Source organism: Meleagris gallopavo, chromosome 1 (assembly GCF_000146605.3).
Source record: "Meleagris gallopavo isolate NT-WF06-2002-E0010 breed Aviagen turkey brand Nicholas breeding stock chromosome 1, Turkey_5.1, whole genome shotgun sequence".
Taxonomy (NCBI): Eukaryota; Metazoa; Chordata; class Aves; order Galliformes; family Phasianidae; genus Meleagris; species Meleagris gallopavo.
In genome coordinates this window covers 10,694,284-10,712,275 of record NC_015011.2, presented here as the reverse complement: position 1 = coordinate 10,712,275, position 17,992 = coordinate 10,694,284, and the positions used below count along the sequence as shown (strand labels likewise).

The following is a 17,992-nucleotide window of genomic DNA, read 5'->3' as shown; positions in this document are numbered from 1 at the left end:
ATATTTTTCAGTTCTGTCACAGAACTTATGTCAAAAGACTTCCCCTTCCCTAGGAAACATTAATCCTCCAACTGACTTTCCCACATAGATAATGTGAGTGGCTCTATGACTACAGGAAGGTTAAGATGTAAATGTTTTGTCTTTACATTAAGAATTGATTGCAAATATCTTGTATTTCAAGCTGAAACAATATTCTTAAACCGAGACTTAGAGGAAAGAAAAGAAGAGGAGGAGGAAGAAAAATTATGCTGGTTGGAAGCATGTTACAGAGCATTGGAACTGCACCGGAAAAATACAGATGTACTGGTGAGAACTTCTGAATAATAAGGGTGTGGAAAGACTGCATTACTCATTAAATGAAATGTTTAGGAACAAAATTATTTCCCCTGTGTCCTCAAACAAACAAGGCCTCAGGGACTGGATCAGCTTATAGGAAAAAATCTTTCTGTTTTTGCCCTTTTTCCTTTGTTCACCTGAACCAGTTTCAGTCTTTGGATCAAATGTAAGTAGATGGTTAAGAATTACCACCTGGAACCTTGGTAACACAAAAACTTGTTGGCAGCAAAACACAGACCCATCGAAAGAAGACTTAATGCTGGTCTAAAATGAATCTCAAAATAAAAATCAAATAATGAGAGTGTGGCATGTGCTTGTAACTCCGGCCTACCCCAGCTGGCAAGTCAGTATTTTGTTGTATTTCCACATGAAGCCACTTGTATTTTTTTATAGAATCATAGAATGGCATGGTTTGGATCATCTAGTTTCAACACTCCTGCTATAGGCATAGAATGAAAATCACTTCACCTACTTGGAGATTTTTAGATTTTATTTTGTTATTCTTAAAACGTATCTCCTTAATCCTTTTTTCTCCTCTTGTTTGATTTAGGAGGCTGCATGCTGGGCTTTGAAAAATCTGTTTCTATATCAACGTAGTCTTCATGAGAAGATTGGAGATGGAGATAATCAGTCAGTGTTAATACCTTTAACTTTATTTCTTTTATGAAGAAGTGTTTCTAATGTTGTCTAAATGTTTCTATTTATGTCTTATGTTTCTAATTATTTTTATTTTTCTTACTTGTTTTATAATGCATGACAACCAAATGCATGGCAACCAACATGGAAAATTTATTTATCGTGAAGTATGCTAACCTCTACTCAAGCCAAATTGCTAGTGTTTTAATTAAGGATCAGAACACAATCTAATAGAACTAATTTGTACAGTTCACAAGAAACTTCTTCAGTGCAACAAGAATAGGGAGTATTAAAGATGTAGGAGTGAGAAAAATAGAGAAGATTAGGATGTGAGTATGGAAAAGCAGCACGTGTTCTCCCACAAGTTAGATAAAAGGGCACGGTAGGGAGAGTGCTGCCCATCAGGGAGAATCTAGGCATGCGTAAGACAGACTTTCATTTCACTTATACTTTTTCTCAGAGTTTGTGCTAATATCAATCATTCCAAATTTGATAAGCCTGTTTTTTCACTCCTTTCTGCACCTGAAATTGCTTGGAAGTAACTGCTGTAATACGGTCAATGTATGCTGATTTATTTCTCTGTGAAAGGTTCCCCATAGATAGAGCAGTGATGCTGTCCATGCTGATGCACTCCTCTTCCAAAGAAGTGTTTCAGGCAGCAGCTAGTACCTTGGCAATTTTGTCACAACAGAATGGTAAGGGAATTTAACTATCTTTGCTTCCTAATTCCACATGAAAGTATTGCTATAGTACTGAAGAGTGTTTAAAGTGTGCTATTGTTTGAATACAGTGTTCAAATTGATTAGAATATTATTTTGTGTTTTTGTGTAACTTTTTGTTGTGTTCAGTAGGAAATTTATTTCTTGTTTTGGAAAAGTTGCTCTTAGCTAGTATTGAGGAGTCTATGTGGAAGTAAAGAGGAATCTTTAATTAAAGAAGAGTGACCTGAAGGGGGGAAAAAAAAAAAAAATCTCATGCTGTTTTACATGTGTTCACTGTGAACACTTTGGGACTTGAAATGAGCTATCAAGTCTCAATAAATGACCAAAAAGCTGTCTTTTTTCTTTGGATGGGTTATCTGCACTGGGGAGTTCTGTGCCACCCCAAGCAGCAGTTGTGTTGCAATTGCAGAAGATATGGAGAGGCTCACCTCTTTATATGCTTATTTAAGTATCTATTGTGTTCAGACTTCACCAAGAGCAGTATTTGTTGAAACTCACACCATTAACGATTACTGACAAATTCTATTTTCTTGCTTAATACAGGGGATTTGAGCAGTCCTGTTGACTGCAGTGAATCAAATCATGTGTAGGAACCTAAGCATATACATAACAGTTTTCAAGATTGTTTCAATCCTGATTATGTCCCCTAACTTGGTTTCCTAACTTTTTTCAATTTGCAGACCCCCTCAAAATTTTTCAGTGGAGATGTGGACCTCTGGGTAGAATATTTAAGCCTACTGACAGTTGGCCTTCTTTTGTTAGATACCTTTCCCAGAATCCATTGACATGGTTATGGACCTCAAGTGGTTTGTAGACTGCACATTGATAACCACTGACTAGATAGGAAGATAAACACTAACAGTTAATTACCATTCTCTAGGTGAGAAAGCATTGTTTTATCACTGAGCCACCCAATATAACAATGTAACAGTGAAGAGTTTTTGTTATTTATTACAAGAATATGTATCTACAGGGAGAAATCTCATAAATGTAACATACTGTTATATATTAGACCAGATACTTTCATATGGGTTACTTAAAAGTAGGCCTCTGATTCCAATTAGAAATCCACAGCCAATTTTCATGTTGTCTTTTTTTTTTCCTTCCTTTTTCCCCACCCCAAATTAAGGTGTTTTTCTCCACCCCAAATTAAGGTGTTTGCACCAGAAAAGATAGACATAAAGAAGTGTAGCAAAACCCTATCATACAGTGTAATATTGCATTAATTAGCCATCTGAAATGGATGCATAGATCTGGGAATGACAAGAATTGATGATAATTGCCCTGATATTAAGGAAAGTTTTTATAATATTCTGATCTGTAGTGGCTACAGTTATAGCTACAGCATGTGCTTGGGTATTTGGATATTAAATGATGTGTTAAAAAAGTAATTAGAGTGGGTTAATATTTCATTTTTAAGTCTTACCTTGAAAGTTAGAAGCTTTTTGGAACTTTTATTCTTTAAGAATAAACATCTTACAAATAAAAGTAAAAAGTAAATAAAAGTAAAGCAATATATTCTCCTTCCTTTAAGCTAACTTTGTGCAAGTAAAGATAGCAGATGTATTTAAACTTATTAGTCACCTCAGGGGTTGTAATGTTTTTGCTTAAGATACACAAATTGAGTTTGGCTTCAGCTTGAATCGTTTCCCATTTTAACTGACAGTTCTACAGCATGTATGATTTTGAGGAAGAAAATCAAAAAGAAAAAAGTTAGCAGTTCTGTTGTTTTTGAGATCTCTACAGAGAGAGAGAGTGAGATACTTGCTTATGTGAGGCTTGCTGTTTTGTGTTGTAGTAAATATTAGGAAGACACTTTTGGCTAAAGGAATACACATGAATGTCTTGGAGATAATGAAGAAACACCCACATTCTCCTGAAGTGGCTGAAAGCGCCTGCAGAATTCTGAATCATGTTTTTGAAGGAAGGTAATGTACTGAGAGATAACACGGCCGCTTCCAAAGCGAAGGTCTGCTGCAAAGAGATGCGCTGCTGTAATTGGTTACATTTAATTTATTGTCTGTTTCACATATGTTAGAATTGACTAGGCTGACACTGAATCGCATCTAGCCTCTCTTGTTAGCCACACTAAATTCCCTTGATAGGTAAGAAAATTTCCATAATATTAACTCCATTTAATAAAAAAATTGTGATAATGTTTCTTTTGTATTGGCTTTTGCAAATGCTCTAGAACATGAGTGCAAAACAACCTGTGACTCAGAAACATTAGCATAGGGTGGAAACGTGATTCCATTCCAAACGTCTTGCCAAGTTTTTCCAGCCTTCTTCAAATCTATATATATGCTAAGCTGTCATTGAAAAAATTACAGGCTCAATATATATTCATAGAGCTTTTTACAAATAATTTGATTTTATAAGGAAGAAAATTTCAAAACTTCCATAATCATGCTTGTAGGAATAAAATGCTTTATAAAGTAAAGGAAGAAAAATTACCTTAGAAGTGAATTAGTGGCTTTTGGCCACAAAGGCTTTTTTTCTTCAAAATTTGAGCCTAACGTGATTGATATTTTTCTGTTTATTCTGCATGTATCTGGCAAATCATCAGTATTTTATGGCAACTGAGAGCAGTAAGTTAGGGAAGATGTATCTTCTCACATAGAATCAAAGTGAAATATGTAAATCCACCATTCATCTGAATGAAGTACTATACTCTGTGTATCAATATTCTGGACTGAATTGAAGATTACCTCACAGTTGTCTCAAACTGAATTAATTACATACTCTGCATTCATGTAATGGCATGAAAATAACATATTTGTTATGCAGCTAAAACATACTTACAGTGTTCAAAAGGAATATCACACAGAGATTAACAGTTAAGAGAAAGAAGCAAATGTATGTACAACTTAGAAATGCAGTATTCTTATTCATGTTAAAAATAACATTTTCAGTTTCCCTCATTTGGATATAATGACAGTAGCTGCATCTGAAGTTGTAAAAGCCATGAGAAAACATGAGAAATCACTATCTGTACAACTGGAAGCACTTCGAGTCCTTTTACACTTTATGATGCCTGGTAAGTTGTCTAAAAACGTAATCAGTGTGGCATCATACACCACATTGGGCAATTTAGTTAGATAGCTGGGTTTTAATCTTTCTTATCTTATGTGACAGCCTTTACCAAAAAAACTACCAAAGTTGCATGTTTAACACAGCAGCTCTAAATCTTTAAGATTTTTCAAGATAAAATCATAGAAAGCAACAGGCCAAAATTATCACTGCTGATATCCCTTTGATTTCATCAGTGATGGCTTACCTCTGCTGTAAAGAATGAAGGGAATGACTGTGGAGCTGTTGCTGTGGTTGTATACTCTTATCATAGACGATCTTTTAGTGAGAGCAAGCAGTGATAATGATATCAACATAGCTTTTTTTGGTGGTGTGTCTTGAGAGGAACAGCAAAATTGGATTTCTGACACCAAGACAGTGATTCAGCAACATGAAATATGCTACTATACACCATTTTTAACAGTAAAGGAAAAACTAAATTGATGAGAATGAATTGAATTTGTTTCTTTCCCCCCAAAAAACTCTTTAAGGACAATCTACAAATGGAAAAATGTGTTATTCTTTACCTTTAATAGAGTTTGGGGAAATTTTTAACTCACCTATACTGTTTACTGCTGTGTATCCCAGTTTTTCCCCAATGTTAAGTGTGTGTGTACAGGCATGTGGTACTGATTTTTTTTCTTTTCCCAATGTTACGCAGTTATCTTTCAGCAGTTTTAGTTGAATATTTGCAAAGCCAATAACTTTGAAATTACAACTCCACTAATTTGCAGATTGATTACAGTTTCTTTCTATTCATTGAGTTGTAACCCTAGTAGTGCCAAAGACCTTGTACATCTATTCTGTCATGTAGGCCAGGGTATTTTTTTGTGAGAATCCTTCAGGTGAGACAGACCCTCCTGAAGTGTAATGAAACACAGGGAGTGCAAAGTGGGCATTGGCATTTGCACATTAATTGAAGTGTAAAAGTCATTTTGGGTAATTGGAGTGAATATGAATGCTGAAGTGACTTCTAAAGGAAATCTCAGGACTTTCTGTACTGCCGTTTTACTCCAAGTACTGATGGCTACAAGAAAAGTAAATCTCATAGACCATTTTGTGTTCTTTAATTTGCTTTCACATCCCACTGATGTCATCTGTGGGTAAAAATTGCCCTCAGATGTGCTGCCAAGTGAAAAAGCATGATTAGTTTGTGGCTTCTTTATCATGTCTCCTTCCAAGAAGGAAGAGGCATTCTGAAGTAATCAGGAGCACCAAGAAATCACATAGCTCAAGGAAGTAATAATGTATTGCAGTGTACCCTGGGCAAAATTCTTTGGCATGATTTTACATTTTCACAGTAAGTGCTGAACAAACATATGGTGAAACTGTCATTTCAAACACGGTGTAATCAATACTACAGTGTAAATCCACAGAGGCTCCTGTTTCTGTGAATACAGTGTTCTGAAAACATCATAAAAAATCAGAAATACACCTGCTGAGTCATTTAGGCTGTTTGCTTCAATTTAGTTGTAGTACTGGGTTAGTAATATTGGGTTAATACTGGGGAGAATATTAAATCTGTTCATCTGATGAAGCCTGCTTTCTGTTGTTTCAGATATGAAGAATGATCAGAACAGTTCTTCCAGAAATATGGGAGATGCTGCTTTCACACTTACAGTAAAAGTCATTAAAAGCCAGTGTCTGCTGGAGGGAACTCATTCGTTGGTGCTTGGTGCTTTGAACAGGGTATAGTTAAAGCTTCATCCTAATGAATTTTGTCCCTGTTTTGCATATGCAGTGATGAATCATTTATAATTTTTAATTCCACAGTCATTTTACGGTTTATTTAATCACATCAGTCCCAACCTTCAGTTTCATTTATTGTTGGGAGTTTTTTTTCATACTTTTTGTTCTAGAGTACATTAGATCTTCTTCTTTATACAGTAATTCTAATTTATACCTATAAAAACATTGCTGGGTTTTTTTTTTTCTTCAAGTAGGCAGTTTGTGATTTTGTTTATGGACTACTTTATACACAAAAGGTGTTCTCATATCTTTGCCTCAACTACACATAGAAATGAGAGGCTCTTTAATATGGCTTCTGTTGATACATACTCCCTTACTTTTAATCTAGCAGTGATTCTCAATATCTCCATTCTTTGCACTGTTCAATTCCATAATTTTCTCCTGACATTTCTTGACCTGAAGATAATAGGAAACTGGACTTAACAGGAATTAAATTTTTACTTCAGATTGTTTTAGTTTTCAGTGCTTTGTGACCATCTTACATGCTTTTTTTTACCCTGAGGGTTTGTGGTTTTGGTTACTACATTATCAAGCAGAAGGGCTAGAAATTTTCGTATTTTTATGAAATAGTAGAGAAGGAATAAGGAAGGAGATGGGCATGAGCTCACTGAAATAATTTTGCAACATTGCGAGTCACTACGACATCCACACACACCTTCAGACCTAGGCTTTATCTAGGTTTTCTCCATCTAAGAGTGAGGAAAAATTGTGATAAATAATCACAAATAAACCATTGAATTGCTTTATAATGGAAATCAAAACTTCAAATCTTGATACCTATATTACGATACCTACTATATTGCTTCATAACTTCTTTTTGTAACTTTATAAAGGGTTCATATTTGTCACTTGTCACTGTTTTCACAGAACCCCATGTTTGTTCCAGTTTAATCATAAATAAAGTACATTTTCTCATTTCCTTTTCCTGTGAAAACAATGCCAACTTGTGAGTGGTTGTAATGAAACTGAGGAAAAAAACATCCCAATCTCTGGTAGAAATCTAAGGAGGTTATAAGGAGCTGAAAAAGTAATTGAAAAGAAAATCTTTGTAATTGTAATTTATTTATTGTCATATCAGTAATTTTGCATACTTTAAGAACAGTAATCACTAGCAACTCTTCTATTGCCATTATAGCAAAACAGACTGTTGATCTGAATTTCTATTCATTTCTCTGTTAGTTTATTGGAAATCCTAGCATTCAGAGGTGTGGATTAAAACTACTTACTTCTGTAGCTGAGTGCACTGGTGCTTTAGAAATTTTAACACAGCAAGGAGCCACTGACACTGTGCTTCACACCCTGCAGATGTATCCAGATGAACAAGGTATGGAAGATATTTTGTTAGTTAAATGTGAGTGATGTTGTAGGAGGGATTTGATGAACCATACAATCATTTACCTGATTATTACGCCCTTTAGTACTGGATATGGAGTAGGTGTTACATGGCAGGAAAAGGTAGCAGGACTGTATAGTCTCCAGGTTCATCCACTCTCTCGTAATGCTTCCCCCTGTAATAGGAAATGCAAATAACTGTCTAGAATATTAACAGTGATACTCTACTGAGGCCACGGGTTTATTCCACTCAGAATGTCTGAACAATCAACTTTATTAATTTTTCTTTTTTCTTAAAGACATACAGAGTTTGGGTTTGAGTCTTCTGCTCTTTTTGATTACAAGAAAGAGTTTGTGTATTGCAACTATGCATGTCCTGGCAACTGTTCTGGTTTCTACTCTGCGACGATTTAAAGAGGTCACTGAAATCCAGATGCATGTATGTGTTATTTCTACCTACAAAGATTAAAAAAATAATACAAAACTTTATAAAATTATTTTGATGTAGTTATATAGTTGAGGCAAAATTATTTATTTAGTTCTTTTTTATTTTACTGCAATTATTAGATTAGCATAAGCCTTTAAGTCAATATGATTGTCATAGAGATGGGTTTTATGGAGGCACATATTAATTCCAGACTATATAAGCTTAAATTTGGATGTCTATCTGGCTAACTAGAACAGATTTTTCAGTCACTGTCCATCATTTGTTGATCAATACTCATTTAGTAGAGTAACCACCATTGTTGTATTCATCACTCTTTTTTGAAAAGTAATAAACGCATCTTGGTTCACAGCCTTGTCACTGTCAATGAGCTTAGATTAAGAATTTTGAATAAAAAAGCATATTACTGGAATTCTAAGTCAGAGTGACAGATTTTGGATTTACTTCTGAGTATGGAAACAGAATTCTCTTTATTCTATCCTGAGAATATGCATTCAGTCCCCTTGTTTGAAAGTTCTGTTTCCTCTACCTTGGGAACTTTCCCTGTTTGTTACCAGTTTAATTTTTCTGGTGGAATGAAGTTTCCCTATGAGATCAGCTTATGAAAGTTTCTGCACTTCTGTTTCAAATCAATCTGGAAATATCACAAGTGCAGGCTCCTTTTTTTTACTTTTTTTTTTTTTTCCCCTACAGCTTCTAAGTTTTGCTTAGGAAGCAGTATAGAGAGACATCAAAATAATGTGGATAAATAAGGAAGTTAAATAAAGTCATTTATTCTCAGTGAGGTTTGAATTAGTGTCCATTGTTTACCCACTTCACCCTCCTTGGTGAACTTTACTTGCAGAATCACAGGATAATCTTATCTTTCTTTTTAATTTCTAGCTACATTTTTTCAATTTTTCTATGCATTTTTTTCAAAATCAAGGACTCTGGAGCAACACATTAGGATACGTGATGCATCTTCTTAAAAGCAGATTGTTTCCTCTGTACAATTTTCAGGAAATCACGAGTACATGTGTCAGGCAGGAGGTTGTCAGATATTACTGTGCATAATTGGGCTTTTCAAAATGTCAGTTAATAACTGCTCAAGTGGGTCAGCTAAGCAAGCGTGACACTACAGCTCTAAAAACACAAAAACACCAGGTCTTCCTGCTTTCTATCAGTTTATGAGTTATTGCATGTTTAACAGCAAAACATGAAAAATAAAGTCTGTATTTTTAGGTCACAATTTAATTTTGTTTGAAAATTACACATTTTAAACACTATACTTACAGTCTTTTAATTCTGCTCATAGGGATTTCATGCAATCTTGTCAATTCTTGGTTTTTCACCTTGTTTTGCCAAGCTGCTGATAAATGAATCGTTTGACACAGTAATCTTCTACCAAATGTCTATGTGCTTCACCAACCAACGAGATCGACAGGTATGTATCATCTTCTCTTTTGACTGCTCCACATCTTGAAAAATGTCGGTGCTTTTTTTGCCCTAACTTTGATTGTTTGTGTTCCCATTCAGTTTCAAAGCCTGTGTTGTAAATGCTTTGCTAAAATAGCTGAAAATGATGATTTAAAAAATATGATGCTTGAAAAAGCATGTGTTGAGTACAACTGTATTATGGCTGAATGTTTACTTCTTCTGGGAGCTGATATTAACAAGAAGACAAAGACAAGCTCTTTGATCTATCAGGTAATATGTGAAAATATATGTAGATTCATTGCTTTAAAATTTCTGCTTTTGGGTTCCTTTCTCTTTATATATACAGTGGCACTCTCTAAGGCAGTCTGACTGTGACCTAGGTGTTGACAGCCGTTGCTATTCCTGGTGACTTCAGGCCTGGTTTGATACTCACTAAAACCCTTTTCACTTCTCTGAGGCTCGTGGTTACTGTCACCTAGAACATGTCCACACTGCTAGCTCAGTTCTGATGTAAGTTCACTTTAAAGTCATGCTTTCTGCTCCTTCACCCTGCTCACATGCAAACCAGGGTTCACGCAAGTACTGACTTAGCTTCAGAGTATTTTTGAGGAAGAAGACTTCAGCTGAGACGAGTTCAAGCTTTTCAAACTTCCAGGTGTTTTTTTTCTGAACTGATTATGCATAGATGGCATCAAGCCCATTAGAGCCCAGTTCATGACCTGATCTTACAAATTCAGCTCATTCTAAGCACTCTGAAGCCAAAGTGCAGACAGCCCGGCAGAAACACAGCCCAACAGACAACACTATGCATAAATAGATTTCAGTGTGCCACAATAAAGTTCCACTCTGCTAGATCTGCAGTGAAGATTTTTTCTAAAATGCCTGATGGTGATCTCTTACTTTGTGTTGTACTTATAGATCATTACAGTCATCAGTTCTTTTGCTGATTTAAGGCTTTCTATTAACATAGCTACAGTAACGTAGTATCTTAGAATGACTGCACACACACTAGCTGCAAAGTGCTTTATCCAGTGTTCACATACAGAACCTGAACTATCTGAAACACACTGGTGTCTTACCTATTGGCCTTAGTATTGGCTGTTCCCATCTGCATATAATATTCCCTGCTAACTGTGACTGTCTTTAAAAAAGAAAATTTGGAGAAACTGTATGTTTTGTTTTAGTGTCAAACCAAGTACTGCCTAAAGTAAATCAGTAAGTGTTCATGAAGCCCATGAAGCCTTCTGCCAGCAGAGCTGTCTGGGTTGTCATCTAGCACAGATGGATTTTCAGCAGACCATCCGTCCGTGGAGTCTGAAGCAGGCAAATTAGTGTTAGTCAACCACAACGGAAAATACTGAAGTATTTGGCATTAATTCTAAAAATATTTGTAACATTCATAATCAACACTGTTCTGTGTAGCAATGCAGGCTGAGAGACCGGAAGGAGCTGAGCTGAAGCTAGTAGGCTTGAGTCCCTAGCTCTAGGCAAAGCATGATGAGTCTCAGCATTGTTGCCCTTTCATCTGATATCCTGCTGACACTAAGAGTGTTGTTTTTTTCCATTAAGCTACATTCAATAACAAAACAATGTAGATCATTATTAATTTTTGCCTGAAAATTCTGTGAGCTTATGGCAGAAATTGCAATGACAGAGCTCAAGCATTTGCTGTATTTTGGTTAAGATTTCATGAAAATGGGAGTTGGTGGTTAAGTGCAATTCACTAAGCCCTGAGGCACAAGGAATTGTGTAATTGAAAAGGGAGCACAGTCCTAAAAACAGAATGAATCTAAATTTGAGAATGTCTCTTACTGCAATCTCAGTTGTTGTCTGAGTCCCTCACATAAACTTGTTAATTGTTTTCTTGCATTAGGTTTGTGAAAAAGGAAATAATCCTAAACTGGTGGAATTGCTATTAGCCAACGGTGCTCGAGAGCAGGATGTTCGGAGTGCTTTAACCATCAGTATAAAGAGAGGAGATAGCCAAATCATCAGCTTACTCTTAAAGAAGCTTAGCCTTGATGTTGCCAACAGCAGTATATGTCTTGGAGGATTTGGTATTGGGAGACTTGAGCCTTCCTGGCTCATTCCTTTGTTCCCAGATAAGCTTACTCCTCCAAGAAAACAAAGTGAGTGTACACAGAATTTACTACAGTACATGTGTTAATATCTCTTGGTAATATTAATTGTTTTAGATCAAGACCTTTGGTTGAGACTCTCTTCATAGTGCTTAGCTGGTTGCAGAAAATCTGCAAAACCTTGAAAATAAATCAAGTATTTCTGTTATTTTTTGAGCTGTATGCATTTTTCAGAGGATGTGTTACCTTCTCGGTTTCTGATACATACAGATGCAGGTTCTGCACTGGCAAGAATGGTGCTTAAATACCAGATGAAGAATATTTCTGAGGATAGATCAAGAACTTGTTCTGATCTAAACTTCTCTGAAGACGGAGTGGATAAAAACTACGATTGGGATTTCATTTCTGACCCATTAGTGGACACTGTTTTTCCTTCGAGTGATGATATTGACAGTGAAGGTAACTGTGTTTGTTTGTTTTTTAATAGTCCAAGTTTAGTATACTGAGGTGAGGCCGTAAATGTGAATCCCTTCAAATTATTTAGGCAATTGTAAGACTACCAGCTGAGGAAAATATAATTTAAAAAAATCATTTGTCAGTTGTTTGTTTGTATTTGGTATAAAACACTTCTCATGGAAAATATATGTATGTATATATTTTTTTATATATATACACATATATACATACACGTATATATGCTTCTATCTAAAATTTTGTTTGTGGTACCTCTGAAAAATAGTTCATGGTCAATAAGTATATGCTTTGCCTGCAAAAGTAGTGCTCTGAAGTGTTTTATTCAATTATCCATTAAAATCAGTTCTTTCTGAACTGGAATACATTCAGTTGCTTTCTTATGGAAAGGATGGGATTCATCCAGCCATTTTTAGCTAATGCCTGCTTCTGAGGTCAGCTTACATCAGCTGTTTTGATGTCTGTTTCTGAGCAATTCTTATATGCTTCCTCTGTAGACCATGGCAAAGGCACAAGTGCTTCAGGAGCACATTTGTCTCAGCTTGAAGTCAGGTAACTGTGATTCAGAAATGCTCTGTTCCCTGGCTTGTATATAAATGAAAAAAGCACAATTAAGTTCAGTATAAAGAATTATATTGTTAACAAATAAATGAGGTGGAATAAGTCCTATCCCAGAGGTATCCAACTGATCAGAAAGTGTAAATGACAAATCTATGATCAGTCCAACATTGTTCTTGATAGCCATGTCAAAAACATGATGTGCCTTTGACTTAGAAAAGGCAGCATTTCTATTCATATTACTTAATAACAACAGTAAGGAGCCTTATAAATGCCTTTTACTAATTCAGAAGACACTGTCATGTTTTAGAAATGTTAAAGACATCACAGATGAAGAATTTGAATTTTGTAATCAGAGAATCCTAAGGATTTCTTTCATTCTCTTCTGTTCTTTTCCTTGACATCATTCAGCACCATTTTTCATTTCTGTAGGACTGTGTACCACAGACAGATGTTACTGATAGGCATTATTTCCACACAGAAAGTTTTGAAGTCTTATGTAAACTGGTAAAAAAGAATACAGGTTTTGCTAACAAGAGGGCTTTTAGGAGTTAAAAAACTACCTTTGGTGTTTCATTCTCAGTAAATATGGAAGCACAAAAGCATCAATTTAAATATAGACTTTTTCCATATTAAAAAGTTATTGCCACTGCAGTAGCACAAAGATGTGTTACAAGTTGTATAATAATATAACCTTGCTGGAAATTTTAAGTGATAAATCACCAGTATAAAAAACTGCAGTTTGTATGCTGAGTATATCAGGTATGCATGGCACCTGTACTCTAAAACATGTTAATATTCTAGGCTGGTTGCACACACAGTTAACCACTGAGTTCCTGCTGTTATCGATCTTTTGAAATATGTCTCTCCTTTGTATGTCAGCATGTATCTTGCAGTTGAATTCTGAGCCTCAGATTTGAATACATGTTATTTACCTATCTTCCTGTATTATTTCTTTGTCCTAGGAAGCGAAGGCTCACTTTTTAGAAAAAAGAAGTCCAATTCCATTGCAGTTGCTGATTTACATTGTAGAGAACTTGCTTTTCAAAGAGGTTCTCCTACTTTACCACGACATTCCTACTCTGTGGTAAGCCACGTTTGTATTCATCCCAGGTTCCTTCTGAAAAAGCATTTGTGTTACCCAGCGTAAAACATAATAATCAAGTGTAAGGAAAGTTCTGTTCTTCATCCTATCGCCCCACTCCAGTGCAAATCATGTTAGGTTGTTAAAAATGCACTATATTCTTTGCACTCTAACATCTACTGTAGTTTCATAGTGCATGAATCAGTAAGTTTTATAAATCTGTAACTTGTTGTTATTTTTAGTGTTAAAAAGCTTGGTCTCCCTGTTTTCCACCTGGAAGTTCTGATTAAAAGAAACATTAAAAGAAATTTCCTGAATTCAAATCATTTTATTTATCTGCATACTTCTATACCTATTGTTTATTTTCATTCTGTTTTGGAATTTTCCAGGGACCTGGCTCAGATTATGAGCCATTAGTGAAACAAAGAAGAAAATTATTGCTTTCAGATGAACCTTCCAGTAAGTAAACTATACAATTTAGCATATATAGTGCTGTTTAATCTTTAATGCTTTCACAAGCATAGTTAGATTATATATTTGTTTACGAAGAGGAGGGTACGTATTTAAATGCTACCATAGAGTACAAATAGTGCCTACATAGTGCGAAATCTTTTCCTGGACTTCTCAAACAATTTAAGTAGAACTGTACAGACAATGTAATTTCATGAGTGCCTTAGTTTTCCAAAACTATCCCTGTTGTGCAGTGCACAAGCCTTTGTCTCTTCCCTGCTGTCTCTTAAATTTCTGTCTCCTCAGAAATCTGCATGGATTTGGACTTGACTAATATACAAACATTCTCTGTCTACTGTGTATCTAGATCCTAGTCTGATTCATCTGAATTTTAGTTTTGTATTAAGTGAAATCATGCTATTTTTCCCATGTCTTTGTTTTTATAGAAGGAATCTCAAAAAGCTCACTGCACTTAAGACCTTCAGACAGTCTTTCCTCATTGATCTCAGAGAAGGAATGTATTAAATCACTTGATCTTTCCTCAAATGAGCTGGAGAACATTGATGCCATCAGTCAGAACAGCAGCTTAATGAGTCACTTGGAACATCTTGATAAACTGGAGCTCCACCAAAATGCTCTTACAAACATTCCGGAACAACTGTGTGAGGTAGTGCTGCATAATTTTATATAATATAAATTTAGATTAGTTAGAGTAAATAGTTTGTCTTTAACTACCTACTCAAAAAATACCACTCTTGAGTATGGGTGTATATTTTGGCATGCTTCATACATTTCTTGCTTTCATTCAGGATTTAAGTGCAGCTGGAAACAGAAACATTTTCATGGGACTGTTTACATCAGGGAACAGCTTTAGGATGTTACACTGAGTAACATAACAAATGAAACTGAGACCTGCAGGCAGTTCACAATTGTTAAATTTTATGAAACCGAGCTAAATGATTTTAAATAATGCTTATATTTTGTTCCTTAATAGAAATATTACTGGTTACATTAGTATTACTTATATTTTCTGCTATTTTTCGTAGTCAGACAAATGTCAAGTAATAAACTGTGTAAAGCATAAATCAGTTTAAAACTTATAAATTCATGTTTTCATTTCACTTTTTCTTAACATCTCTTTTTTACTTTCAGAACTTGAAATGCTTGACTTACTTGGATTTGCACAGCAACCGATTTACTTCTTTTCCTACTTATTTGCTGAAAATGAACTGTATTGCATATCTTGATATCTCTCGAAATGACATTGGACCTTCCTTTGCTTTGGATCCACATCTCAGATGTCCAACCCTAAAGCAACTTAATCTTTCATACAATCAGCTAATGGGCATTCCTGAGTTTCTTGCAAATGTTGCTGAAAACCTCGAACAGCTATTGCTGGAAGGGTGAGAGTAGCATTCATAAATGGACTATAGCATAACAGCAGAGAGAATGTTTTTGTTATCCAGAATGGTCTTTGCTATAGTATGGAAAGGATCATTTAATCAGCAGTGAAACAATGATGTTACTTTCTGAATGTATAAATCCTTTCAGTTCTGCATTGTATGACAAAGTACATTAGAACATCTGTGAGTCTTGGTTGAATCTAGTAACATTGCATTTTTGTACTAAAAATGTTGTACTTCAGCATTTTTCTACTGCCACTCTGCTAATCCCCAAGATTGTCCATGTTGTCTACATTTAGCTAGATTTGCTGTATGCAGAATACAGCATCCACTGTATTTCGAATTAACCAAAGGTTTTTGGAAGTCTGATTTGTGTTATGAATATGTTTTAGATGACAGAAGCAAAGAAAATATGTTGTGGGTTTTTTTTATTTACCAGCATTTTTTATCATACTTGTTAGTGAGTGAATTAATTGATACCTCTTGGGAATTCATACAAATGGTAATGTTGTTAGTTCTGTACAGTGTAGAGGCTGTCTCAAATGCAACTATAGTTTCAATGTAGTTTAAGTAAGGATGTCGTATGTCTTACACAGAAATTCACAGAGTAAAAATAGCAAGATATTTAACTAAACCAAGTGATATTTAATATGTGAATCAAATTCACAAAAGCATTATTTGAAATTTAAAATCCAGTTGCATTTCTTCATAAGAATTATTTTGAGCTGTATTAGTAGCATTGCTTACAGCACATTGCTGCATTATTCTTTTATCAATGTATTTCCAGTATCTTTGTCTCTGGTATTTTGTTTGTAACATCATATACCAATCCTAAATTGTGTTCCCTATTTGGAATATTTTTTTTATATTGACAGTCATTCTGTGGTTATAATCCTGAAAATGTACTTATTTAGTAAACAGAACTGCACACAAATGCAATAGTTCTCTGTGTGTGGGATTGAGCTACAGTACATAATCAGGAAATGACACCTTACAGTACACTCAGACATATATGTTCTCCACATTAATTAAAGCAATCTTAATATCAATCTTGTTTTTCCATGTTACCACAAGCACCAGTATTTTCACTGACTAGTCAGTCTTTATTTAGATAAATGTGTTTTTTGATTTACCTGTGTAAGAATGTCACATTAACGTGCTTTCATTTTTTTTAGCTAATAGTTTCTGAATAAAACATGGATTTTTCTTCTTATAACAGAAACAAAATTTCATGCTTATCTTCACCCATGTCCTTGAAAGAGCTGAAAATTTTAAATATCAGTAAGAACAATATTTCATCCCTTGCTGAGAATGTGTTAATGGGCTGTGCAAAACTGGAGCTGTTCAATGCCAGGATGAATGCACTTGGTAAGTATCTATGACCCACCTTCTGGAAACCATTCACTTAATTCCTACTCACCAGCATTTGGAGTCTTTGGAGAAGAGTGAAGGAGAACAGCATGTATGCAAAATGTATACTTGAAGGAGAATAGCACATATGCTTGTCCTTGTCTATACTGCTTCAGCTTTTGTTCACTGCTGGAAGCAGTATGCTTGAAGCTTGATGGATGGAACTGATCTTGTTCTTATATTTGTAGTGGAAGCTGTAAAAATGGTTGAGTGTAGCTGAGATGTTGCATACTGCTGGGGAAAGTTCAAAGCAGAGGAAATTGCTCAAGGTTAGCTTGAAAAATCTATTACTAATACAGGTCTAATAATGTACTGAGATAGACGTCAAGTATTACTACACTATATTCAGCATAGTTTTCTGAGTAATGTAGGCTGGTTGATTCACTTGCCTAAACATAGGTGTCATTTGAGATGCCCTGAAGTATCACAGTTGGCCTACAGCTTCTGATTCAGAAAAAGCAGGTCTTCCATAGCAGGAGTGTTGTATCATCAAGGTACGTGCAGATAGCTCAGGTACCACAGAGTAGCTCACCTTCATTAGACTCCTATGTTTAAACAATTAATTCAGTCTCAAATGCATTTCAGTGGCTTAGAATATTTTCTGCAAAGGTTTCAAAGTTATGTTGTGAGTTATAGGAATGTTACATAAGTGTAAATGAAGATCATTTCAGTATTTAAGGCCAATATGAGATGGAATATAAAAGGATGTAATGTGATAAAAGCAAATACGTAAACTCTGTTATATGCTTTTCTAATTTGGGAAATTCAGTAAATGGGCTTTAAAATACCTTTCAGTTTCTGTCTTGAGCAGTTTATATAAGGACCTATGTATA

General features: G+C 35.1%; 1 protein-coding gene across 2 annotated transcripts in view; it reads left to right on the top strand.

The window, feature by feature from the left end:
• Positions 1 to 17,992, top strand: part of LRRK2 (leucine rich repeat kinase 2) — a 63,112-nt gene that overhangs the window by 16,700 nt on the left and 28,420 nt on the right. Inside the window, exons 8-24 of one of the 2 annotated variants that reach the window (XM_010728672.2) lie at positions 182 to 306; positions 887 to 966; positions 1,561 to 1,667; positions 3,493 to 3,622; positions 4,607 to 4,731; positions 6,322 to 6,452; positions 7,692 to 7,836; positions 8,144 to 8,283; positions 9,584 to 9,712; positions 9,805 to 9,975; positions 11,579 to 11,834; positions 12,054 to 12,242; positions 13,778 to 13,899; positions 14,286 to 14,355; positions 14,793 to 15,013; positions 15,499 to 15,749; positions 16,969 to 17,117. In XM_010728672.2, coding sequence (XP_010726974.2) covers positions 182 to 306; positions 887 to 966; positions 1,561 to 1,667; positions 3,493 to 3,622; positions 4,607 to 4,731; positions 6,322 to 6,452; positions 7,692 to 7,836; positions 8,144 to 8,283; positions 9,584 to 9,712; positions 9,805 to 9,975; positions 11,579 to 11,834; positions 12,054 to 12,242; positions 13,778 to 13,899; positions 14,286 to 14,355; positions 14,793 to 15,013; positions 15,499 to 15,749; positions 16,969 to 17,117 — 2,541 coding nt within the window. Of the gene's footprint in view, positions 1 to 181; positions 307 to 886; positions 967 to 1,560; positions 1,668 to 2,523; positions 2,575 to 3,492; positions 3,623 to 4,606; positions 4,732 to 6,321; positions 6,453 to 7,691; positions 7,837 to 8,143; positions 8,284 to 9,583; positions 9,713 to 9,804; positions 9,976 to 11,578; positions 11,835 to 12,053; positions 12,243 to 13,777; positions 13,900 to 14,285; positions 14,356 to 14,792; positions 15,014 to 15,498; positions 15,750 to 16,968; positions 17,118 to 17,992 lie in introns of those variants that run through there. The other variant, XM_019620949.2, reaches the window with a different exon arrangement.